Here is a 26,982-nt window from a genome sequence, read left to right as displayed (position 1 = left end):
ATTACATTTTTAATTTTATACTTATTTTAATAAAAATTTTCAATAAAAAAAAAAAATTACCTTTTTTAATTTTTTCAATTCATCAAAATTTGAAAGTTTAACTTTTTTTGAAACAAAAAACAGAAAAAATTTGAATCAAAAACTATTCATTTAAACTAAATTAAAGTTGCATACAATTATCTAAATAATAAGAAATTGAAAATAATAAATTTCATTTCAAATTATTTATTACAAATTATTAAATCCATTTTATCATAAATTACTTTTTATTCTTGTAGTAAAAAAGTTGAAAAAGAAAAAAGCCTAAATTCATTCTTTTAAAGCCTAATTAAATTTAGTAATTATAATATTTTTATAAATCTATTTGAACAATTTTTTTTTATTCTTTCTTTTTTTTTTTGTTTTTTTTTTTTAAATTAAACTTTTAACATTTTTCATTTCCATTGATTAAATAAATAGGAAAGGAAAGCGAATTCTCAAAAGAAAAAAAAGCTAATTTTTTTTTAATTTACAAAAATTTTTTGATTAAATAAAATAAGAAAAAGAGAAAGAAAATAACAAACGTAAATGCTTGATGATATTTCTTTCACTAAAACATTCTTTTTTAAAAAATTAAAAAAAAAATTGAAAAGAAAAGAAAGAAAATTTATGATTGCATAAATATAAAATAAAAAAAAAAAATATGACTAAATCATAAAATTATAATAAACGACAAATAATTGTCATTTTTTATCATTTAAAATTTCACAGACATTTTTTTTTTTTTCAATTTTTTCCTTAAAGATCAAAAAAAAAAAAATTAAATGTGTTTAGATGATAAATATTTTATTTTATAAATCTTTCTTGAAAAAAAAAAAAAAAAAAAAAAAAACAAAAACTTTTTATAAAAAAAAATTAGCAAAAAAATTAAACTAAAAAAAACTTTTTTTTTTTGATTCATTAATAATATTTAACATTTAACATAGCTAAACTGTGACCTTTCAATGAAATATAAATTATTTTCCTTTTTCATTTCTTTGCATTTTTCTTTTTTCGTTCCTTCCATTTTATCAATAATTTTTATTCAATCATTTACTGCCATACTTTTTTAAAATTATTATTTATCAATTTCATATTTTAAATTAATTTTATCAATTTGCTGTAAATGTTTAAAATTTTATAATTTGAAAGAAACGATTGTAATAAATAGTAAATTATGCTAATTTTGAAAGGAGAAAATTTAGAAAATTTAAATAAACATTCTCATTTTTTCTCATTCTACTTTTTTTCGTTTACTAAATTAATAAATATTTATATAAAATTGCAAGGATTATTTGTAAATATTTAAATTTATTTTTAGTGATAAAAAATTATTATTTTTTTTTTTGATTTTTTTTTTGATTTTTCTTTTGATAATTAATAATAATATTTCCATTCTTAATTTTTCCATATTTTAATCTACCACACTTTAATAATATTTTCATAATTTAAATAATATTTTGAAGGAGAGGGAGAGAGAGGGAAAGAAAAGAAAGTGGAAGAGTAAAAAAAAAAAGAGTTGGAAAATTTAATTAGATTATTATGTCAGTAATTTTTTAATGAAATAATAAAATGATAATTTAAAATATATCAAAAGAAATTATTGAATTAATTCAATAATAGATTACTAATATTGATAATAATTAAAAAGAATTAAGAAATAAAAGAGTAAGACAAGAAGAAAAAAATTGAATTAATAAATTGAAATAAATTTAAAATAAATAATTAAATGAATTCAAAAGAAAAAAAAAAAAAGGAATAATTCATATTAAAAAAAGAAAATATGCATAGAATTTTGCATAATTTTATATATTATAAAAAAATATTTCATTTTGCATTGTATATTATTTTCAATTTAACAAACGGTCTGTCCTTGTCATCGCTAATTCGTTGTTTTGTTTTAATTTAATTTAATTTAATTTTTTTTTTTTAAATAACTATGAATTCATAAATAATAAGAAAACACACATTTTCTTTGTCTAAATTTCATTTTTTTAAATTTAAATGAAATAATTAAAATAAAAAATGGAAGAATTTTTTGATTAATTAAACAAATATTAAATGTTGTTTTTAGAAAAAAGAAAAATTACCAAATAAACTGATTGTGATAAAATTTTTTTTTTGAAAATAATAATATTTATTGCTTAAACTTGGGCGGAAAAAAGGAAATAAATAAAGAATTAATTTCAAATTAAATTGTAAATATTATTATTTTCAAATGAAAAATAAAAAAAAAAATTTTTGCAATTTTCAGGCCGCCATTATTATTAAGCAAAAATGCATAAAAAGCGTAAAGTAAAATTTTTCAAATTTTTAACAAAAATTACTTTCAAATTTTTGCAAGTCAAACAATGAAATAATTCATGTAATAACTAGATAGTAATACTTCAAAAATTAATCACAAATTGAAATTTAATTTTGCTTTCTCTTCCATTTTTCGTTTTATTTTTTTATATAAATAAAAATTTGTTGTTTATTCGAAACAAAAAATTAAATTTTGCCTTTCTCAATTTGCTATAATCCGAAAAATTCATTCGATTTTTCCTTAGTTATTCTGAACAAAAAAAAAAAAAAAAAAAAAAAAAATTCTAAATTAGTTTAAGTTTTTTTTTTTTTTTCAATGGAAATTTACCATTTACATAATTTATTCTCTTAACATATCTAATTTTTATTTATCTATCCATAAAAATAAATAATATTATTTGATTCAGTACTCAGTGATATACTGATTAATTATTGTCGTTTAATAGTTTCCGGAAACGGAAAAAAAAAATTGGGCACAGTGATTCCTGCCTCATTATTAATCATTCATGCAGTTTAACTAATTGTCAATTCTTATCTAAAAAAAAAAATTTTTAAACTATGAAAATTAATTTGACTTTATTTTTTTTTTATAAAAAAGACTAAAACGCGACATCTGAAGCAATTGAAAGATGACGGAAGTGAATTGGTTACATGCGAAGAAGATGGTATATTAATTAAAATTAATTCTATTATTCATTAATTCTATACTTATTTGAATTCCAAATTTATTTAAAATTATTTAGTGCAACAAAAAATATTAATGAAATAACTAAAAAATAAAAGATAAATTTAACTGAAATATTCAATAACAATGCAATGAATTTGAAATTTTATAATCTTTTTATTTAATTATTTATGCAAATATATACGTTTACTTATTTTCATCGAATATTTTATCATCAAAACCAATAACAATTGTTTATTTTAATCGCAAATTTTAATAGATATATTTATGCTAATAGCAATTTGCATAAAATAAATTAGGCACAGAATAATAATAATTTTTTTTCGGTTGTATATTCTTTTATCATTTCATTATCATTTACACCTTTTTTTTCTTATCATAGTAATAAAATCCAGATTATGATTTTGATAATAATAGTGATAGTGATCAGTAATAATAGTGATAACTGATAAACAGATATTAATATAGCAATGATAGTATTAATAACAATAAGTGAATAAATAAATATTAGTAGTAATAAAAACAGACAATAACAATAGTAATTAATAATAATAAATATAAAAAAATAATGAAAAAAAACAGACAATAACAAAAGTAATTAGTAATAACAAATAATAAATATTTGATAATATATTGATAATAACAAAAATATTTTTAGAAAAAATATAAAAATTTGACAAAAAAAAAAATTGAGAAAAAATGAAAATGTTAATAATATTAAAAATACTTTTAGAACAAATATAAACATTTAAATAATTTATAGTAAATGAACGTCCAAGTTACGAACGTCCAAGCCGAAAAATTCGTGTATTGTAAGTATTTTACAGTAAACATTGATAAATTTATAAACGTTTTAATTTTTTCTCTCATTTTTGTGCATAATTTTCAAATTGAAATTGAACAAATTTTTTTTTTGAAAAAAAAAGAGTTTGAATTTAATTTTAAGTATTATTATCAAAAATTTTTTTTAATTACCTTCTATAATTAGTTGAATAAAAATTGAAAAAAAGTATTAAAGTCAAATATTTTTTCAGAACACGAAAAGGGAAAGGTGTAAGTTTTTTGTTTTTTTGTTTTTAGAGAAGTAATGTTTATTAGTAATAACTAATTATTAATGCTTCTTATACCATTATTTAATTAATTGGCTGAAATTAATATTATCGTTAATACTGTAACAATTTATAAGCATTAAAATATTATTGCATTATTTATTAGAATCAAATTAAATTTTAAATTAATTAATTTAAATTCAGAGATCAAGAGAAAGATTTAAAGTAATACGTGGTATAAAAGGGGAAGAAAAAAGACGAAAAACATATATTAAAGATGAAGCGGTAAAAGAAGTTGATTTTGAGCTTGATTCAGGTAATCAATTAATTTTTCCCTTTCTTAAAATTATTTTAATTAATTAGAATAAATTTTAATTTAGTATTTTATTAATATCTAAAACATATATTTAATTACCAGAAATTCTAAGAATGACATTTTAATTTTATTACAATTTTTAATTCGTTTAATCATATGAATTGTATTAAATTATAAAAAGGTTTACAAAATTTACAAACTTTATAAATAAGTTTTATATAATAAAATATAAGCTTTTTTTTTTGATTAAAATGATAAAAATTTTATTTTTAAGCATACAAAGATGCTATAGCAGTTACTGATAAAATTGGTGATAATGCTTTTGAATGTGTTAGAACCATTTGTCGTAGAGGTTTACGACCGATATTGAAAGATTTTGCAACTATTCGAAAATTTTTACCACCTGAGATTACAACGATTATGTTTGATCGACATCCTGCTAAAAATCGGTTAATTGTTATCATTAAAATGATTATAAATTATTATCATTATTATCACAATTTTTGTATTCCTTTAATCAAATAAATCTTATTAAGTTATAAAAAGATTTGCAGAATAAAACTTTACAAATATTATGTGATAAAATCACTCTCAATAGTTATTTAAATTATTCTGTAAAATAAAGTTATCTAAATTACTTTTTATAAAATAAAAATAATTGTTTCTTTTCGTAATTATTTTATTAGATAGTTCCTAAGCTAAATTTGTGCAATTTTATCAATAAAATAACTGACAAAATTTTAATTATAACATTTAATCTGAAAAAAAAAAAGTCACTTTATGAACTAAATACTATTAAATAAATAAATGCATTTTAAGTACAATTAATTATACTAATTTATATTATTTTTAAAATAAGTAATTAGAATACTATATTCGAAAAGAGTAAAAATTTAAAATATTTATTGATTTCAATTTATTCTTGCAAAAAATCACAGTTTTAATAAATTAGAATTAATTTAACTTAAAATAAAGTAATCCCTGAATTAGTAATAATATTTCTAATTTAAGTTACACCGATGTGATGTGTCTCGATAAGACGAGAGTAGTGCTGAAGGATCGTCCAAGAAACAACGATTACATTCATGCTAATTGGGTTCAACTCTCGGCTAGTAGACGATACATTTGTACGCAAGGACCACTCGAAGAAACTATCGAAGATTTCTGGTGGATGATTTTTAAGGTATTTGTCAAATTAATTCACTCTAACATTTTTCTCAATATTGATGGATTAATACCCATTGAATGTAAGCATACAGCATTTGTATGTGTGTATGTGTGTGTGTCTGTGTATGCGTGTATGTGTGTGTAAATATCTCAATAAGCGCTTGGATGCCCGAGAAAGTATATTCTGTGGGTAAGTATGTGCGTGTGTGGCTACTGCCTGAGTAGGTGTACAGGTGGGTACTTCAGTAGGTATGGTATATCTGTGAACTTTGGTGCCAGACGTATGACTGCCTGAATGGGTGCAGTATGCGTGAGTATCTAAGTAGATGTATCTGTAGGTTCTGGTAGGTTAGGTAAGTGTAACTGCGTGTATACGTGGATATTTGCTAGGTATATCTTTGGCTTTTGGCAGGTAGGTATTTGGTTACCTAAGTCGGTGCATATGTCGACACTTGGGTAAGCACACAGATACGTGTGCTTTTGTGGGTATTCTTAAGTAGGATTATCCGTTACGCGTATATTTTCATAATTATCTAAGTGTAAACATATATTTTCTGAATGGGTACGTGTTACGTGTGTGGGTAAAAGTATGCAGCAATTTGTTAAAAAGCAAATTAATAGGGTAAAGTCACTAAATAAATGAAATGAGCTATAAAATGTAATCGATATATTGAATCATTCATTTAAACACACAATTTTTTTTTTTTTTTTTTTTTAGTACATTTGGTATTTTTTTAAAACTAACTTTATAAATTACTTTACTTAGTAATGACAAATTATCATTTCATTTGTTTACTTTTTACATAATTCTTTTTTAAAATAAGTTTACAATTATAAAAATATTAATAAAGAAGAAATATTTCTTGAAAACATTTTTGGTATAACAATAATTTCTTCACATTTTATCCTTTTTTTTTTTTTCTTCTTTTCTACATTTTTACCTTTAAAAAAAAAAATTTTTTTTAAGGAAGAAGTAAAAGCAATTGTAATGTTATGCGATTTTATCGAAGATGGCGAATCAAAATGCGCCGAATATTATCCTTTAACAACTGGTGAAAAAGTTCGATATGGTGGAATTACTGTGAAAAATGAAAGAGATGGCCAACATTTAGATTCAATTACCTGTCAAATAATGAGCGTACGATTAGAGTACGATTAATAATTTCATCAATTTCTTAATTAATCTTTTTTTTTTTTTTTTAATTTGAATTATATTTTAAAAAAGAAAAAAAAAATGTTTTACTTTAATTTTAATTATTATTATGAAGGTATTACAGAGGTGATACACATCAGGTATATCACTATAGATTGCTAAATTGGCCGGATCGTTCATCACCACGTTCCGGTGCACCAATAGTTGCATTAATTACAAAACTAAAAATACTAAATGAAAAAGGACCAATTGTCGTACATTGTTCGGCTGGTATCGGTCGAACAGGTACACTTTGCGCCGTTGATTATGCCATTGATCGACTTAATGAAGAAGGCACTGTTTCTCCGCCTGATGTTAGTTATTTTAATGTTAAACTAATCTTTGTATATTATTTATAAAATAATCTTTCAAACAAACAAACAAAAAAAGCTCCATTTTCCAAAAAAAAAAATGTTTTTTAATTATTTAATGCAAATAAAATAATTTTTTCTTTCTTTTTTAAGAGCAATTATTTAATAAAATACGATTAATTACTAATTTTACATTTATTATATATTAATTTATATATATATATATATATATATATATAAATGATTAAATTGATATAAAAACAATAAATCAAAGGAAATTCAAATAGAACATTTATCTCATATCACTAATTTAGATTGTTTGTGTTACAAATAAATATTAATTTTTGATTAATTATCATTTCATTTTTTATAATTTTTATTTCTTCAAATTATTTTTCATTTAATTTAGCAATAAAATGAAGTCTTTTTTTTTTTTTTTTTTTTGTAAATACAAATGAAACAAAAGAAAAAAAAAAGAACGACAAATATAATCTAAATTAGTGATAAACATTTATCAAATCAGAGTATTAATAATATGATAAAATCGAGTGATCTGATTATATACATATAAAAAAACATTTTAAATTTATTTCCACACCCAACTGTTTGTTTCAAAAATTATTGTCACCATGGCAATTTAAATAATAATAATAATAATAATTGTTCATTAAGAATACTACTATTAATAATAATAATGATAATAATAACAATTAACAGTGATATAATAATAATACACAGTAATAGTGATATAATAATAATAATAACAAATAATGACAATAATAACGATAGTAATGAATCGTAATTAATAGTAATATAATAATATACAATAGTAATAATAATGATTATAATAATAATAACAAATAACAACAATAATAACAATAGTAATAAATAATAATTAATAGTGACATAATAATAATATACAATAATAGTGATATAATAATAATAACAATACTAATAATAATAACAATTATACAATGACAATAATATACAATAATAGTGATATAATGATAATAACAATACTAATAATAATAACAATTATACAATGACAATAATATACAATAATAGTGATATAATAATAATAACAATACTAATAATAATAACAATTATACAATGACAACAATATACAATAATAGTGATATAATGATAATAACAATACTACTAATAATAATAACAATTGTACAATGATAATAATATACAATAATAGTGATATAATAATAATAACAATACTAATAATAATAACAATTATACAATGACAACAATATACAATAATAGTGATATAATGATAATAACAATTGTACAATGATAATAATAAATATTGATATAATAATAATGACAATAATAGCAATTATACAATGATAATCAATAGCGATATAATTACAATGATAATTAGTAGCTAATTAACTAATTAATTAATTAATAATTATCGCTATAGATTGTCAAAGAGATTCGTCACCAACGACTACATTCGGTGCAGTCAGTATTACAGTACATATTCATACACATTTGTCTGATTGAGTATATGCATACCTTCAAATCATTGCCACACGATACACTGACACGACGGTTTCGACGTGACTACGAAAGATATTTGAAAAAATTTAATGAACGTTTAACAAAAGATAAGCAACAAGCAAGTAATTCTACGTAATCAAATAATGATAAGTGTTATCAGTATCAGTAATACATGTGATCTCATTACTAAAGAATTGTTCGTATATCTATTTGAAAAAAGAAGAAAAAGAATCTTTTTAATAAATTTAAATTATACTAAAAAAAAATTTAATCGTTTTTTTTCTTTGTAAATTTACATAATACAGAAAATTTTTTTAAAAAAAAAATAATAATTAATTATTCAATTTTGCTACTAATAGAAATTACTAATTGTTATTATTAAATTTTATTAATGTTAAAAATTACTAATTGCTACAAAAATTATTAATTGCTAATTTGGATGTTAAAATGCAACATTAATCATTTAAATTATTAATACTTAAATTTGGTGAAAAGAAAAAGTTTTTCTTTAGAAAAAATAAAGAAATTTTAATATTAAAAAAAAATATTTTAAATTAATTAGTAGTAATTTTTGATGAATTTAATTTCAATCAATGATAAATTTTTGAATGAATGATAGCAAATAAAATCAAAACAAGAAAATGTTTAATAAGAAATGATTGAGGAAGAGTGACAATGATAATTTAAAATTAACGATGTATTTTGATTAGAATATTTATTATATATTAATTAATTATATGTGAAATATGCCTAAGACTATTAAATATTTTTATATATTTTTAAATTATTTAGGTCTAAAAAAAATTTTTAATTATGTATAATATTATATTATAATTTGGTCGATTTAAACGAAATAATTACTTATAGTAATAATAAATCAATTAAGTTGTTCAACGGAAATAAACTTTAATAAAAGAAATAAGATAAAATTTTTGGATGGCAGAACCACAATTATCAAAGTGATAACATTTTTAAATTCGTTCAAATCTGAAATTAAAAATTCATTATCAAAAATTTTTTTGATGATTATAACAATGATAAATTTAAACTGATAAAAATATTTTTAACTGAATTATAAAAGCATAACAAGCATTATTATATACAAAGGCATTACAAAAAATTTGTTAATCAAAACAATTATTGTTTTCTTGAAATCGCATTTTTAATTTTAACTATTATGCAAAAGCATAATAAAATTTCCATTCATTTATATTTCTTTTTTTTGTTTTCAACTGTTTATTTAATTTTATAATAATTAAAACTCAAATTGAAATCATTGAATTAGATAATTTATCCTTTCAAATTATTCAAATATATTAGCCGTATTAATAATACAAAAATATTAGTAATTCATATTAGTAATAATATCTCATAAATTATTAATTTTTTCAGAAGAAATAAAATTGTACAAAAAAATATAAATTTAAACAGGTGGTTTAACTTTCATTCCAAATGTTTATTAAATAGTTGCGCTGATATACAATATAATGATTGTTTATGGATAAACAATTATTGTTTATACCAAATTGTTTACTAATTAAATTACATTGAATTTAGAATTGTTTTTATAATAGTTTTTTTTTTTTTTAAAAAAAAAGGACGATATAATGATTTCTAATTGTTGAATTTAGTGAATAAGTTAGATTAAGTTTAATTAAGTAATGCATGGCATTCATCTTACCTCTCTCATAACAAATATTTGATATAAACTTTACTTTTGTAATTCGTGTTTGCATTACATTTTCATTTGTTTTCATTTCATCTTTTACAGGTAGAAAAAAAAAAAAAAAAAAAAAAAAAAAAAAGAAAAACGAAAACCAAAATATTTTCATTTCAATTATTTTTGTTAGTTCGTCGCACTTGCTGAAAGTTATTGAATTCTTTTCTCATTTAACTTTATTCAATCATTTTTTTTTTCTCTCTCTCTCTCTCTATGTATTTTAATTCATTTTGATTAACAAAATATTAATTAGTGAATCTCAGCAACAAATTAATTCTAATAAAACAATAGTGCTAAAAAAATTTAATAAAATTTATTAATAATTCTTCCTTCTTTTCCTTGAATTTTAGCTAATTGATTTGTTATTTGAAATTCTTGTAGTCTTTTAAAATTTTCTATTTTTTCTTATTTTTCAAATTAAAAAATTTTATTTCAAATTAATAATTCACCTTAATATGATTAAATACTGTATATTTTGTCATCTGTTCATAAAAATGAGTTAAATGACAATCAAAAAATTTGGCTAACATTGTTACTTTTTGGAATACTTATTACTTGTTGACAAAATGTATTGACAAAAAATCTAAAATGGATTTTTTGACCAAAAATAATTTCAAAGTTTTTTTCAAAAAAAAATAAAATTGTAAAAGCAAATTGAACATTATAGGCAAATGTTTTTATATCTTAGGAAGACTATGTATATTTAAGACAAATCATCTAACCGGATTTCTAATTTGTTTTCAATTTGTTTTCAAAACAAACCGGAATAACTGTTCGGTTCTTTTTTTTTCTTCAAATTTTCAAATTACCTCTAATTTCTTTCTCATTTTTCATTTAAAAAATTCGATTAATTTGTTAGATCAATTGTATTTTAGAATATTAAGCAATATTTAAAATTATTTTCAATTTAGAATAATAATAATTGAAATCATAATAATGGGAAAACCTAGGAGAAGAAATTTAATATTGTTAGCGAAAGGCAAATTAAAAATTGAAATTATTTTAAAAAATGAGCAGGATTAAATAAATTTTTTATCGGATAAGAAATTATTATAATAATGTGAATAAATTTTTTCTCTAATAAATTAAAAAATAAAAATTTTTCGTTTTTTTCTCAATCAATTTAAAGTTAAAAGTTATAAACTTCTGCTATTCATTTGATTTACTGTTAAATGATTGTTTAAATTATACAAATAATCAATGCTATATTACTTTTTATCTCATTTTGAAATTATATATGTAATTTCTATATGAAATTAACAATTATTGTTCAAAATTTTGATGAAATTTTAAAATTTTTTTTAATTAATGAAGTATAAATATTCGTTTAAGTAATTTATGCATATGGAATCCATCATTCAACGATATCTATAAATCAAATTACTCGTATTTACTTGCAACATAATTAAAATGAATAGTTAATTAAGTTTTTTAAGTAATTAAAGAGTAATAATTTGTACTGTAATCTAATTGAAACTATTTGAAACATTTAAAATGTTTAATTTTTTTTCTCCAAAACAACAATAACATACAATTTTTACATTTGTAATGACTTTTATAATGTTTCAATTAAATTACTACCTTCTCTCTCTCTCTCCCTTTCTCTCTCCCTCTCATTTCTAAAATTTTATTATGAAAGTGATTAATACAGTTAATATTGTAACAGAATGACAAGTTTTAACACACATTGCTTTCTTAAATGTTTAATTTTATTTTTCTAAAAATGTTAAAATAATTTTTTTCTTTTTTTTCCACATTTTCTTTTCTGTTTTAAATTAGAAAACTTGTTTGAAATTGTCGATTAACTTACATTTTTGTCCTTATTACTGTTTCTGCAACATATATTGAGGACAGGTTTAAAGGGTAAAACTGAAAAAAAAAAAAAAAAAAAAAAAAGGGGCGCAACAAATAGAAAAGCTAAAGAGAAGAAACGAGAAAAACTAACAATTTTTTCATTTTGTTTTTTTTTTAGATTAAAAATTTATTATCACATTTTATTTGAAAATGGAATTGGTTAGTTGAGAAATGGAAAATTTTTGTGTAAAATTGTTAAAAATGTAATTTAGGAAGGAAATTTGTTGTATCAATCAATACTTGATCAGTTACTGAAACGAAGTAAAAGCAAGAAGTGATACGAAGAATTGGAAGGAATTATTATTATCGAGAATTATTGAGAAGAAAAAATATAGCTGAAAAGAATTCATCAAGGAATAATCTAAAACAAATAATTCTGTATTTGGTTGTTTTCTTTTCTGATATTATTATCAATCAATTATTGTTATTATTATTATTTCCTGATCATATCATATCATAATTCTTATCATATAATTCACTATGCGGCAACATTGTATATTAATAATGGATATCGATGAAGATCTAATGAATGAGATGGGAAGAGATTTTTCAAAATCGGACAAAAGCAAAGGTTTTTCAAAAATAATCATTACTAGTGGAAATATATAATGAATTAATGAGTTATTGATTAGATACAATGATTATATAATGGATCAATGTGTTATTGATTAGATACAATGATCATATGATGGATCAGTGAGTTATTGATTAGATACAATGATTATATAATGGATCAATGTGTTATTGATTAGATACAATGATTATATGATGGATCAATGAGTTATTGATTAGATACAATGATTATATGATGGATCAATGAGTTATTGATTAGATACAATGATTATATGATGGATCAATGAGTTATTGATTAGATACAATGATTATATGATGGATCAATGAGTTATTGATTAGATACAATGATTATATGATGGATCAATGTAGATCAGTGAGTTATTGATTAGGTACGATGATTACATAATGGATCAGTGAGTCATTGATTAGATACAATGATTATATGATGGATCAATGTAGATCAGTGAGTTATTGATTAGGTACGATGATTACATAATGGATCAGTGAGTCATTGATTAGATACAATGATTATATGATGGATCAATGTAGATCAGTGAGTTATTGATTAGGTACGATGATTACATAATGGATCAGTGAGTCATTGATTAGATACAATGATTATATGATGGATCAATGTAGATCAGTGAGTTATTGATTAGGTACGATGATTACATAATGGATCAGTGAGTCATTGATTAGATACAATGATTATATGATGGATCAATGTAGATCAGTGAGTTATTGATTAGGTACGATGATTACATAATGGATCAGTGAGTCATTGATTAGATACAATGATTATATGATGGATCAATGTAGATCAGTGAGTTATTGATTAGGTACGATGATTACATAATGGATCAGTGAGTCATTGATTAGATACAATGATCGTATGATGGATCAATGAGTTATTGATTAGATACGATGATAATATGATGGATGAATGATGACTAAGAGAGAGTAAAGCTTTTAGAGGAGAGAAATTTTGAAATGTTTTTCGATATTCTTTGATCATATCTCTTCCTCTCTATGTAATCTATTTTCCTTTCCTCTCTCTCTCTCTCCCTCTCTCTTGATTTAATGGTAATTAATAAATTTTACATAGTAAAACTGAAAAAACGTAATTTGTTCACAATTATTGCACTTTTTTCTTTTTTTAAAATAAATTTTGATAGAAATGAAGAAATTGTGATTCTTTATTATTACTTTTTTCTTTCTTTTTTTGTTATTATTACAAAGAAATTACGATTGTGTCACAATTATTTGCAAATTTCTGTTTTTTGTTGTTTTAGTAGAGAATATAAAATTGCTATAAAAAAAAATAATTTAAACAAATTCATTGACTAATATTTTCTTTTATTTTATTTTTGATTTTTGATCTTTTTTTTTTCTTCGAAGAAATTCTTTTCTTTCTTTAAAAGAAAAAAAAATTCATTTCATTGTTTTGATCTGTTTATTATATCCAAATTTAATTTCAGAATGTTAAATATTAAAATACTGCATTATAGTTTAGTCTTTCAGTTTATTTTTATAAAAAAAAAAAAAAAAAAAAAAAAAAAAACACAAAAAAATGTTTTTTATTTTGTTGCTCAAACAATTAATCAATCGTCCGAATTTATAATTTGGAAATTAGTTAACTTTTAATAATTTTAACTGATATTATAGGTATGGATGTACAAGTTCGGAGAATTTTAAAAAATAAAAAAACAAACTTTCCGCTATTTGGTATTATTTTACTAATAATAATAATTGGTTTCAGTCTGATGTTTATTTTTCTTTTTCCGCGATGGGATAATTTTAAGGTATACTTTCGTTTTTTTTTTTTTTTTTTCAAAAAAATTTCAATAATAATTCAGGAATTATTTTTAGTTAAACAAAGTTAATTACTTTTATAATTTTTTAATTACACATAAATATCAAAGAAAAAAAAAAAAAAAATTATTCAGTTTTTTTTCAAAATTTAAAGGAAAAAATTTTTCTCAAGAAAAAAAAAAATTTGTTATAATATGACATTTCTTTAATGAATCGATGAATAATTTTTAGCACTGATTCAATTAGCTGATCATTTTTTAATAAAATAATGCTATGTAAAATCTTAATAATTATGATATTAATAGCTTTTTAAATCAAATTAAGCCTAAAATATTGCATATAAAATTTTCAATCATTAATTAATTAGCATTTTAATTCAAATATCGTTTTAATTTCATATTTTAATGCGAGAATTAATTTTAGAAACAACAAGAATTATGGTTCAATGAAGATTGTTCAATAAAATGTCATAAAGCTGAGTATGCTTTTCTTGCTTTCTTTTTTTCGATTTTTTAAATTTATATAAAATTCTCATTTTTATTTCTGAGCAAAACTATAATTTAATGTATGTTAGATATGATTTTAATGCAGCAAAGCTGTGCTAAAGTAAAATAGTCTGTAAAATAGTCTCTCAAATATTTTTGTTCATAGTTTTTAGTCAATTCTTATTGATTTATTAGAAAATTAAATCTTTGGCCAGTTCTAATTTAAAAGCAAAATGAATCATTAAGGCTCGTTTATCATATGATACTCTTTTATTTTACTATAATTTCACTACTTTAAAATTATATCTAATTCGCATTAAGCTAATTCTAATTTGTATTAAATTCATACTAATTCATATTTAAAATTATATCTAATTCGTATACATTTACTCAAATGAATTAATTCGAGTAAATTAATTCGTCCTACTTTTTTGCATACTTTTTTAGGTTTGAATAAATTTTAGATGCAAGAAATATAGTATTATTTTATTTAGGATATATTAATGAACAAAAATTTGATAAGGCAGTTTTGATAAAATTAAAATATGTCTGTTTTAATAAAATCTATAATAAACATCCAATAAAATTATTATTATTATCGTTGTTTTATCGTTATTATTCTCATTATTGTTATTATAATTATTATTCTTATTGTTACTATTATTATTATCATTAATAATAATAATAATAATTAATTTAGGCTATATTTTAATTGCTAATAAGTAAATGTTTTTAGTTTTATCCGAAAGCCATTATTAGTGATTAGTCTCGATGGTTTTAAGCGCTCTTATATTGATAATCATATTGTGAAAACGCTAGAACATATGGCAAAATGTGGTACAACTGCTGAGGTTTTCTTTTTTTTTTTTTTTTAATTTGAAAAAGGAAAAAAAAAAGTATTATGATTTAGATGAACAGATTATTTATGAAAAATTTATTAAATAAATTATTAAATTGGAAGCAATCAATTTTCTACTATAAAGTATGATATTAATACCAACATTTTCTTCTATAAAAAAAAAAAAAAAAAAACTATAAATTAAAAATGAATATTTGAAATTTTAAAAATTAATTTTCTTCTTACATGTTATTATGATATCATTTCTTTTCTTTTTTTTCTTCTCTCTCTCTCCCACTATTTCTAGAAAGTGTTTTTTATCAAATAAAAATAATAATAATAATAAATGGATAAATTTAATTAAACAGAAGGAGAAGAGAAAAGAAATAGGAAATGAATTATTTTCAGTATATGTATGGAACATATCCAACAAAAACATTTCCAAATCATTATTCAATTGCAACCGGTTTATATCCGGAAAGTCACGGTATTGTTGATAATATTATTTATGATAAACGATTAAAAACTGAATTTATTGATATACGACAGACTAATGATGCGCAATATTTTAATGGTATACCGGTTAGTAGTAAAATGCATTTAACATAATGTTTAATATAAAATTAATTTTGGTATTTAATAAAATATCAAAATTACTTTAATACTTATAAGAAAACATTAATTTTCGATTATTTTTATCAATTCTTTTTCTTTTTTTTTGTTTTCCACTCATACAAATGCATAGTTGCAAAAATATTTTTAATTTATTTCATCGAAAATTAAAATTAATTTTAGATTTGGAATGTACTTGAAAGACAGAACATCACAACAGCTTGCTTATTTTGGCCTGCATGTGATTCACCAATAAATGGTTTTTTGTTTGTTTCTTTTTTCCTTTCCAACAAACCGGATAAAAAAAAAATTGTGATAAGTTATCATTTTATCAGTAAATTCTTTTGATCATGAGAGAGAGAGAGGGAGAGAGAGGAGAGGGAGAAAAGTGGTAGGAAAGAAATAAAGAAAGTGGGAAAAATATAGTGATAATGTTGAAATATATTTACAGGTATACAACCAACATATAATTTAAAATATAATAGGTCAATGTCATATCGCGATAGAGTCGATCAGGTTTCCTTATTTGCTTTCTTTTTTTTTTTAATTTATTTAATAAAATTTTTGTTAAACTAAAATTATAAAATTCAACTGATCAATTAGTAATATTGGATGAATTAAGCAAATTTGGATTATTTTAGCTAATTAGTTTTCAAAAAAAAAAATCAAAAATTTAAATTTAAAAAAAAAAGTAACAGAATGAAAATTTTACAATATTGAAAATTATAGTTAATTTAAAAGAAAAAAATATTCTTTTTTAAATCTTAATTTTACTTTAGATAATAAATTGGCTTAAAATGCCTGCTGATGTACGACCATCATTGATAATGGCATATTTTAGTCAACCTGATGTCGTAGGACATTACAAGGATGACATGAATGTTCGTCTCAATTTTTTTTTGTATTTTTAAATAATTTTAAACTAATGTAACTTTTAATTTTAATTTTAAATGTTTGGTTTAATTATGTCAAATAATATAATAATTTATTAAATAATTTTATTTAATATTTATTAAAATATACTTAGCACTCGAAATAATAAATTATTATTGCTATTATTTTTTTTTAATTACAACTAATTACATCATGTTAAGATTTCTAAAGAGTTAGAAAATCTTGAATTGATATTGGATTATCTTTTTAAAACATTGCATAATATGGAATCACTAAATTGCATCAATATCATCATACTTTCTGATCATGGTATGTCTTTATCATCATATTTAAATTAAATTTAAAAATCAATTAGCAGTTCTGGAGTATATCATAATTTATTGCTGTTACAATTACTATCATTGTTTGAAATGAAATGGAGTTGAAATTTGATTTTGTCAAAATATTGCTGCATTAGATAGAATTTAGATGATTAAATAATACTAATGTAAACTTATCGATATGATAAATTGATAGAATGGAAGTATAATCAATTTAAATTTCAAATATTCTCATGCTATTTAAATTTTAAACATTTTCCTCTTTCTAATTTGATATAGCATAAAAATGTTGAGGTATGCAAAAAATTAATCATCGATACTATTTGAATGAAATGATTGGCAATGAGAATATTTTATTTGCTGATGGTGTGATTGGACAGTTGTATTTTCCAAACGATACTAATTCAACACTTCAAGGTTTGCATATTAAAAAAAAAAAAAAATTTGTTTTTATTGATTTAAAAAAAGAAACGACTAAATGATTAGTTTTAATTAAAATCTTACAAACAATATGCAAACAATTTGTTGTTGTTATTTAAAAACATAAAGAAAAATGTTCATTCGTTTTTTATTTTTTTGCTAAAACATAAAATTTAATCAATTAACAATCATACTTTTATATATGTTAATTTGTCATAATTTATTGTTAGCAATTAAAATTTCAATTTCAGAAGCTTCAGATGGGCATAAAACAAAAAGAAATGACAAATTATTTGATATAAATTTTAGATATATAATTTACTTTTATTTAATTACTTATTTTCTTTTTACTTTTATTTTTAATTTTCACTTTTTTTTTTTGTTAGATAAAATAAAAGAAACAATGGAAGAACTTAAATGTTATAACAATGAATACTATCGAGTGTATGATAAGCGACGACTTCCAAAACGATATCATTTTAGCAAATCAGATCGAATTGGTGATATAATCCTAGATGGACAATTGGGTACAATCTTTTATGGGTATGTATTTGTTAATCATAATTGATAATTCTTTATTTATTTATTTTTAAATTTGATTTCAGACAATTTTAACTTAAAATTTATTCAGAAAAAATAGATAATTAATTTAACTAAAGATTAAAATTCACAAAAGTTATTGGTAATTTGTGAAATAATTTGCAGAAATTTAACTATGGATTATAATAAAACGGGTGATCATGGCTATGATTTTATATTGGAACCAATGCATACAATCTTTTATGCATATGGTCCTAATATTGCCCGAGGCTTAGTTTTGAAGCCATTTCAAAATATCGAATTGTTCAATTTAATGATTGGTTAATTGTAAATTATTTGTATTAATGAAATTATTTGCTTGAAACGATCAAATTTATTCAGTAACAGTATTTTTCATCTTTATAACTTGTTAAAATAAATTCCATAATTATTCTAATATGAATCAGACATTAAAGTTATATATCACAATCACAATTATTTGTTAATATTGTTGTTTTGCTGAATAATTTTTTTTTTTTTTTTTTTTTTTATTTCAGCATTACTAAATGTTAAATCAAATTTTTCATCATCAAACAATGGTACCGAAGGAAGATTGAATAGCGTTTTAGATGACATAGCAATAAATAAACCAAATAGATTAAAACCAATGAAGGAGTGCAGAATTAATGATAATATTCAAGTATTACTTTTTCTTTTTTCATTAAACATTTATAATTATTAAAATTTTCAAAATTTCAAAAATTATCTGAATCTTTGATTATGATTAATAGCAAATATTTCTTCATGAAAATAATTATTTAGAATGATAAAACTTGCTTATTTGGTTTATCACTTTTGATTTCTGGCAACGAAGAATTGTGCTACTTATCAAATTGTTCCACTATTTTACAATCAGCTTTAATCCAAAGGTTTTTCCTTTTTTTTTTTTTTTTTTTTTCTTTACAATATTTATTTTTTAATTAAAAATATGAAAAGTTTTCACTTGATTTTAAATTGCAACACTTTATTCAGTTTTCATTGTTGATAAATTCATGTTTCTTTTGCTTTGATTAAATTAAATTATAAAATATCTGAAATGTGTTTGTTAGAATTTTCTTTTACTTCAGGTCAGATCAAATTCAAATTGCACTATTTATTTCAGATCAGATTCAGATTATGCTATTGCATTAATTGAACGTATCAATTCGGATTCATTACTTTCACAACCAAAATATAAAAATGACTCTAACGAATGGATTACAACTAGCTTAAGTGCAAAAGGTTGTTAGTATTTTCATTTCATTACAAAGCTAACCATTTGATAAGCAAATCTCTTATCAAAATCAAATTTTTGATAAGATTATTATTGCAATTTGCATTAAAATAATTACGAATTTGTATTAATATTGCTAAAAAGTGAAATATGAATGATTAATGTTTAACTTTAAGCCCAAATTAATTTCTCGTCGAATAGATTTATTGATTAGATAGTATTATCATATTATATCACATATCACATTGATTGCTTACGCCGAGAAATTTGAAATGTCAAGTAGCAATAAATAAATGAAGCTTAGTTGTCCGAATTATTTTTGAGTAAAATAAATTATTGTTTGTTGTTTGTCTTTTTTAAACATGTATTATTAAATAATTTTGATTTTTCAGGTACAAATGATTTGCAAGTTAATCTTCACAGGGATTTTGTAAAAGGTTAGTAAACCAATGAATGCAATAGTATTACGTCTAAAATGTACGTCAAATAGTTATTTGAAGATTGATAAACTTGATATAATAGTTATCGTTTATTACATTTTCAAAACCAGTAGCATAGGTATGAAATTATTCTCTATACGTATTATTTTATGAGAAAAATTTAATTTAAGGGCATTTTAATAATTTGGAGAAGATAACATCTGATTATGTGGAATTGTATAATGAAATAATTGTCATTAGTGGACCAATTTATGATTTTGATGATAAAAACTTCTTTGCCGATTCATCGGAAGTGTCATCTGAATTACGATTAGAACGGTTATTACATTTATAATAATATTAAATTTCTCTTTGATCTTGAAAAGTAATATTGGATAACTAACTTTGTTTACATTTACCTTTGATTTCTCAGGAATTTAATGTAATGTAAATAATATTAAAGTTGATTTTATTTATCATTAAAAAAAAAAAAAAAAATGAAAATAATTATTTCTCATAGAATGAATGAAAAAATGTAATATCTTTCTTTGATGATACTTTTTGATGTTATAAAATATTTCTTTCATTCTTTACTTTAATTGTAAATTTATTCAAATTTATCAAAATTAATTCATTCTATAAGATGCAATTATTTTATCACAAATTCTTTCAATGTTTGAAAAAAAAAAAGTTACTCATCAGTAGGTTAAAATTAAAAAAAAAAAAATTTTCCAACAAATTATTACACATATACTATTAATAAAGTAAAGTAAATATTTGAACGATTATTTTAAGACATAATAATTAGCTCTTTTTTTTTAAAAAAAAATGTTTATGTCAATTAACAAAATTTGTTTTCAAAATATTTGAAACTTTATGGAACTAATTATTCATTAAAATTTATTAAAATATTTTGAAAAAAGTTTTTTTTTTAAATTTTCTTTTTAAGTAACACAACTCCAAGCCATATTTTTCGTGTAATATTTCGATGTAAACATTCACGATGGTTGGATGAGGAATTTCAATGTGAAAATGCTAAATCATTAGATGTGTTATCATTCATTCTACCAAATGTACCTAATGATTATAATTGCTTAGTAAGTTCTTTTCAATTTCTTTTAAAATAAATCAAATGGAAGAGATTTTTATAATTTAAAATGTCACAAATTGTTGATTTCTAACTAATAATTGCATTTAGAGAAATATTTTAAGTAATAATAAATAAAAAAAAGTATCTTTGACTTTATTTATTGCTAGGAAAAATTTCTACCATTTATTTATTTATTTATTTATTTTTTTTTTTACTATTTCTCGATGTTTCAAAAAAAAGTTTTGATTTTGTTTATGTTATGTTTTTTTCTCTCTTTCTTATTGTTATTGCAGGATTCATTGTCCTATTTAGCAGCAAATAAGGCTAGATTACGTGATATTGAATTACTAACAGGCCTTGAATTCTTACCAACTTCATGGTTTTCACAAGCAGAACTTTATGATGACGATTTCTCGATAACGTTACGAACAATGATGCCAGAAGATTTATGGCTGAAAAACGAATTAAAACGGTAGAAAAAGAAAAAAAAAAAAAGTGTCAGGAATTTTTATTCATACATACTTAAATGTTAATATTCAAATATCCGTGACATCCTCAAAATTTTATTCCGTTTATTTATTTTATAACTATTTGAGATTATTTATTTGAAATAATAATAAAAACCAATTTTTGTCATAATTTAATATATTATCATCAATCATTTATTAATTTTGAAGGACTAAATCGAGTTTGAAATATGCAAATGATGATAATAATATGCATTATTAAATAAAATTTCGTGGTAAAAAAAAATGAGTACACAATGAAATATGAAAATTTGACGACAAAGAGTTCAAGATGGTCTAGAATTTCAGAAATTGTACAAAACTCTATATTGTATAGGGTGAATTCAGAATTATAAAAATGATCTAGAATTCTACTTCAAAAGGAGATAGTCGAGAATTCTGGAGATGATATAGAATCACAGTTAAATGGAGATAGTCGAGAACTTTGGAGATGGCATAGAATCACAGTTAAAAGGAGATATTCGAGAACTTTAGGTTAAACTGCAGAAGGATAAAAGTTTTGAATTTGCTAAATCAAATTATTAGCTCTACGCATCTGTCAAATTCATCGGATTATATCAGCAAACTATTATTTGCAAATAATTCAAGAATTTTCCTTTACTATTTTTTTTTTTCACATGAAAGAATGTGACAGTGTCTCAATTTGTTGAAAAAAAAGTGTCACAATTTCTGCAATTTGTACATGTGATAGCTATTCAATGATATTAAAGTAATGGTTAAAAAATGATAAATGAATGATCTATTCGATTCATAATAATTTGTTTTAATTGAAATATTAGTTATATTTAATGATGTGATAATTTCAGAATCATTTATAGATGAGAAAAAAAAAAATAAACAAAAATATGATAAATGTTTATTAATTTGATCTTTGCAGTGGAAATATTTGTTGTTAGGTTGTTTAATTACATCAACAACAGATAGAGCAAACAATTTATTTATCTTTTGTGCTTATTTAAGCATTTTTCGAGATATTGTGCCATACGCATAATTAAATAATTTTATGAGTATAAAAGTATTTCATAAATATCTGACTTACATTTAATAATTATTAAAGTTCCATCTCTTTAGTTTAGTTATATAAAAAATTGTTAAAGATATGATAAAAAAAAAGTTAAAAATAAGCAAATCATTCATCATTATGATTTGTTCAAGCATTTCTCGAGATCATAGAGTAGGAAAAGCATCAAATATGTTTTATATCTGAATGTTTACAGTCATCGTTCTAGAAAAATAGTCTCTATCAAGTATTTTACATAAATGTTAAATTTATATTTTGCTACACATATTTTATTACATTACAATGATTTTGCTATAGTAAATATCAAATTGATCAAAAACATTTTGATTATTTTATCGATATTATTATTAGACGAAATATTACTATATTAATGTGCAATTACGTTTATATTATTATTATTAAATATTTTTCCAAAACATTTTTTAAAAACAAGGTATTATTATTATTGTTACTATTATTATTATTATTATTATTATTGTTACTATTATTATTATTGTTATTGTTATTATTGTTATTATAATTATTATTATTATTATCATTAGATATGAAATTGCAATTGTTTTCTAAAATGTCAAATAACATGCAAAAATTTTATTCCAAATATATTTGTTAAACAATATTTGCAATCATTTAATTTCACAACAATAATAAAGCTTTGCTAACAAAACAATATGCTAACCTATGTTTGCTTTTTTTTTTCTTCTTTTTCCCACAGTATAAGGTAATAAATAATATTAGTTTAAAAAAAAGCGAAGAGGATAACAACTTTGCACAAAACAAAAATATAATTCCTAATATTATATTATCTAAAAATATTCTCCTATAAATCAATAATACAAATTCAAATTCTCTTACAAAATAATAATACAAATTGAAATTCTTCTACAAAATAATAATATTCAAATTCTTCCACAAACAAATTCTTTCACAAAATTATGAAACAAATTCATATAATTCTCTGATAAATTAGTAATAGAAATTCAATTTTTTGATTTTTACAATCAAAATTTCTGGCAAATTATTGCAATATATAAAATATTAAAATATTGTTCATTATGTTCAGAAATCAGTGATTAAATATGACATGATATCTTATCATCAACATACACTGATAAATTTACTTCCTATCCTAATCTTCTTGCTTGCTTTTTTGTTTTTGTCAATGCTATGATAATATAATCATACTGTAAAATCATTTTATCACTTCAAAAATTTCAATTTTTTGATGTTTATTGTTGTAACCATTGATGTGCTAGAATTTCATCAATTGTTGCTCTTTCATTTACATCGTTTTGCAGCATTTTCATCAGAAATTCTATTGTACAAAAAAAAAAAAAAGATGGAATGAAAATTTATTAGCAGTAATTAATTAATTATGCATATTAAAAAGAATAAATTAAATAATTTTTTTTTTAAATAAATGCTTCATTTTTCTCATGTTTTTCTTGTTAAATAAGTTGCAATTAATTTGAAAAAAAAAAAAAAAGAAAACAATGCACTATTTACCAAAAAAATTTATTGATATATTTGTTTATTTCATGCTGAATTTGTTGTTTTGTTTTTGTTTTTTTTTTGATAAAACTATTAAAATTTAAATTGTAAAATTATAACTAAAGTTTAAGAAATATGATTGAATTTATCAAGAAATTTGTTTAATTTTATCATTTTAATAATTATTTATGAGCTTACCTGCAACAGTTTCACATGATTTTTGAAACCGGAAAAAGTTTGCTTTATGTTCCGTTTGACACCATGTAAAATAATCATTATCACGCTTCCTTCAAATATTATTTAAAAAATCTTGTGCACAAGTTATACATATTCTAATTTAATTTAATTTATTATATATATTCTTTAATTAAAATTTAATTTATTGTATATTTTCTAATTAAATTTACTATAATCAATTCTAAAAATAATGAAATTTAGTAATTTAAACCTGTCTGCTATTTCCCACGGTACATCACTTTTTAGTAGAAAATATAAAAAGATACCACAGGCCCATATATCTGCATAATCTGGTCTGCAATATTTAAATTTTAAAAGAATTAAAATTTTAGTTAAAAAAATTTTTTAAAGAATTGAATTATAGAAATTTACATATTTCAGTAAATATTGAACATTGATTATACCTGTATTCCTTTTCAAATGTTTCCGGTGCAGCATATGCTTCGGTTGCATAAACCGAACCGGGCATCAATTTTCCAGGTTGAAAAATTTTCGCATGATCAAAATCAGTGAGTTTTAGAATTCCTAAATAGACAAATATCTTATTATTATAGTTTTTCTGAAAGAATATCTTCTTATTATTAGAACAAAAATTTAATTTAGAAAAAAAAATTCATTAAAATAATCAAAATTTTGCAAAAAAAAAAAAACGTATATACAATTTAATATTAAAATCATAATTTAATATATTATTAAATAAAAAATCTTCAAGGATACATAATTTAATATATAATCAACTAAATACAGTTTAATATACATATATTAGCTTAATACTAAATTCAACGAACGTATATAAACTTAAAATGCTATTTAATACGAAATGAACTAAAATTGAATTTAATATTAAAATCATACTATTCCGGGTTAGAAGACAATTCTCAACTTTTATATCCATATGAGCTACATGCAAATCATGGATATGTTTGACTGCCTTTAACAGATCACGAAAAAGTGATCGCACTTTTGCTATTCCTATTCGTCGCTTTTCTGCAATAAAAAAAAAAAAAAAAAGAAGAATGAAGCAAATAATTGAAGTTAAATAAACAAAAATCACAACAAAGGAATTAAATTTTTAATCAAAAGTTATAAATCAAATTAATACAATGAGTGAATCAAATCTGAAATTAAATATTTTTGTTATATTTTTTTGAATTTTTAAATGATTTCATTCATACTTCGAATATAATTTCTTTCAATGAAATCATAGAGATCACCACCATCAACATACTCCATAATTTGTTGTGTAAATAAGTTAACTTTACGGAAGCCAATCAGTTTTACAATATTAGGATGATGACCAATAAGCTCTTTTATCCGGATAGCCTAAATAATTATTATGATGTATATGTTTTTACTTAAAGATAAAGATAAAAAAAACAAAAATAAATATTTAAACTAATTTTAAAAATATGAAATTACATTTTCGGTGTGTAATTTCATACGTGAAACAGTTCTAATCTGACGTTCATTATCATTTTCAAAAGCATCCGTACTACAGTCTTGTCTACGACTCCATCGCATTGCAAAGTGTAGTCCATCGTCATTTGTTACAAGATATACTTTAAAATTACCACCTATAAATAAGAATATTTTTAAATTGTAAAATTAAAATTTATTTATACAAAAAAAAAAAAAAAATTTTATGATCATATCATTTATCTAGTGTAATTATCTTCATTGATTAAGTAAGATTATGCATAATTATCTTAACTAATTAAGATTATACACGATTATCTTAATTAATTAAGCTTTCTTTCTTACCTTAATGAATAAAAGAAGAGAGAGAGAGAGAGAGGGAGAAAATAAAAGTGATACACTTATAAGACAAAGTAATTTATTTTGATCAACCAACCTTCGCCAAGAATTTTATTAGTTTTCCATATTTTTCCTCGTAATTCTATTGGCATATAATCTTCATCAATGGTAGCATCTTTCGGATCATCGCAATAACCAAGATTACCTAATGAGAATGTACCATTGCAAGTACTAGCAACTGGTCTGCTAGAGGTTGAATCCGAAGCAGAAGTTGTAGTAGTATTTGAATTACCAGAAGAAAAATAATCATCACTTTCGGATGTGGTCGTTTCCAAACAATTTTCTACTTCCGTGTTTGAAGTATGTGCCATAAACTAGTAATTAATTACAAATAATTCATTAATTCTATATTTCAGTACTATAATATCAAAAAAAAATTACCTTCACATTCCTAAACATCTATAAAAATGCATCAAAATTTTCAAACAGAAACAAAAAAAAGAAAAAAAAAAAAAAAAAAAAGGAATGCGAAAAAAGAAAAAAGAAAAAGAATTACCAAGACATCCAT

General features: G+C 21.3%; 3 protein-coding genes across 4 annotated transcripts; 2 read left to right on the top strand and 1 right to left on the bottom strand.

The window, feature by feature from the left end:
• Positions 1 to 2,295: 2,295 nt before the first annotated feature.
• Positions 2,296 to 8,690, top strand: Bm7031 (Protein-tyrosine phosphatase containing protein; the record flags this gene model as incomplete). The annotated part of the gene is made up of 10 exons (XM_043082470.1): positions 2,296 to 2,313; positions 2,921 to 2,987; positions 3,771 to 3,819; positions 4,042 to 4,060; positions 4,261 to 4,372; positions 4,647 to 4,821; positions 5,384 to 5,555; positions 6,507 to 6,688; positions 6,817 to 7,045; positions 8,475 to 8,690. The coding sequence occupies 10 exons, from the start codon at positions 2,296 to 2,298 to the stop codon at positions 8,688 to 8,690; spliced, it is 1,239 nt and encodes a 412-aa protein (XP_042938404.1).
• Positions 8,691 to 14,464: 5,774 nt separating this feature from the next.
• Bm1593 (Uncharacterized protein) lies at positions 14,465 to 21,859 on the top strand (the record flags this gene model as incomplete). The annotated part of the gene is made up of 18 exons (XM_043082469.1): positions 14,465 to 14,503; positions 14,937 to 14,992; positions 15,735 to 15,849; positions 16,245 to 16,418; positions 16,632 to 16,707; positions 16,900 to 16,964; positions 17,228 to 17,329; positions 17,543 to 17,651; positions 17,957 to 18,079; positions 18,469 to 18,625; positions 18,788 to 18,942; positions 19,159 to 19,301; positions 19,424 to 19,530; positions 19,764 to 19,882; positions 20,267 to 20,311; positions 20,485 to 20,632; positions 21,243 to 21,390; positions 21,677 to 21,859. 18 exons carry the CDS (start codon positions 14,465 to 14,467, stop codon positions 21,857 to 21,859), a joined length of 2,064 nt encoding a protein of 687 aa, XP_042938403.1.
• Positions 21,860 to 24,160: 2,301 nt separating this feature from the next.
• On the bottom strand, positions 24,161 to 26,982 carry Bm8703 (Uncharacterized protein; the record flags this gene model as incomplete). Of its 2 annotated transcripts, XM_043082467.1 has the most annotated exons (9): positions 24,161 to 24,246; positions 24,621 to 24,709; positions 24,871 to 24,954; positions 25,064 to 25,184; positions 25,515 to 25,646; positions 25,835 to 25,982; positions 26,079 to 26,233; positions 26,512 to 26,788; positions 26,971 to 26,982. In XM_043082467.1, 9 exons carry the CDS (start codon positions 26,980 to 26,982, stop codon positions 24,161 to 24,163), a joined length of 1,104 nt encoding a protein of 367 aa, XP_042938401.1. The 2 variants fall into 2 exon arrangements, with proteins under 2 accessions (XP_042938401.1, XP_042938402.1); XM_043082468.1 differs by lacking the exons at positions 25,515 to 25,646; positions 25,835 to 25,982; positions 26,079 to 26,233; positions 26,512 to 26,788; positions 26,971 to 26,982 and having other exon boundaries at positions 25,064 to 25,128.

The sequence above is a fragment of the Brugia malayi genome (assembly GCF_000002995.4).
Source record: "Brugia malayi strain FR3 genome assembly, contig: Bm_v4_Chr4_scaffold_001, whole genome shotgun sequence".
Lineage (NCBI taxonomy): Eukaryota > Metazoa > Nematoda > Chromadorea > Rhabditida > Onchocercidae > Brugia > Brugia malayi.
This window is presented reverse-complemented; position numbering and strand designations above follow the sequence as displayed.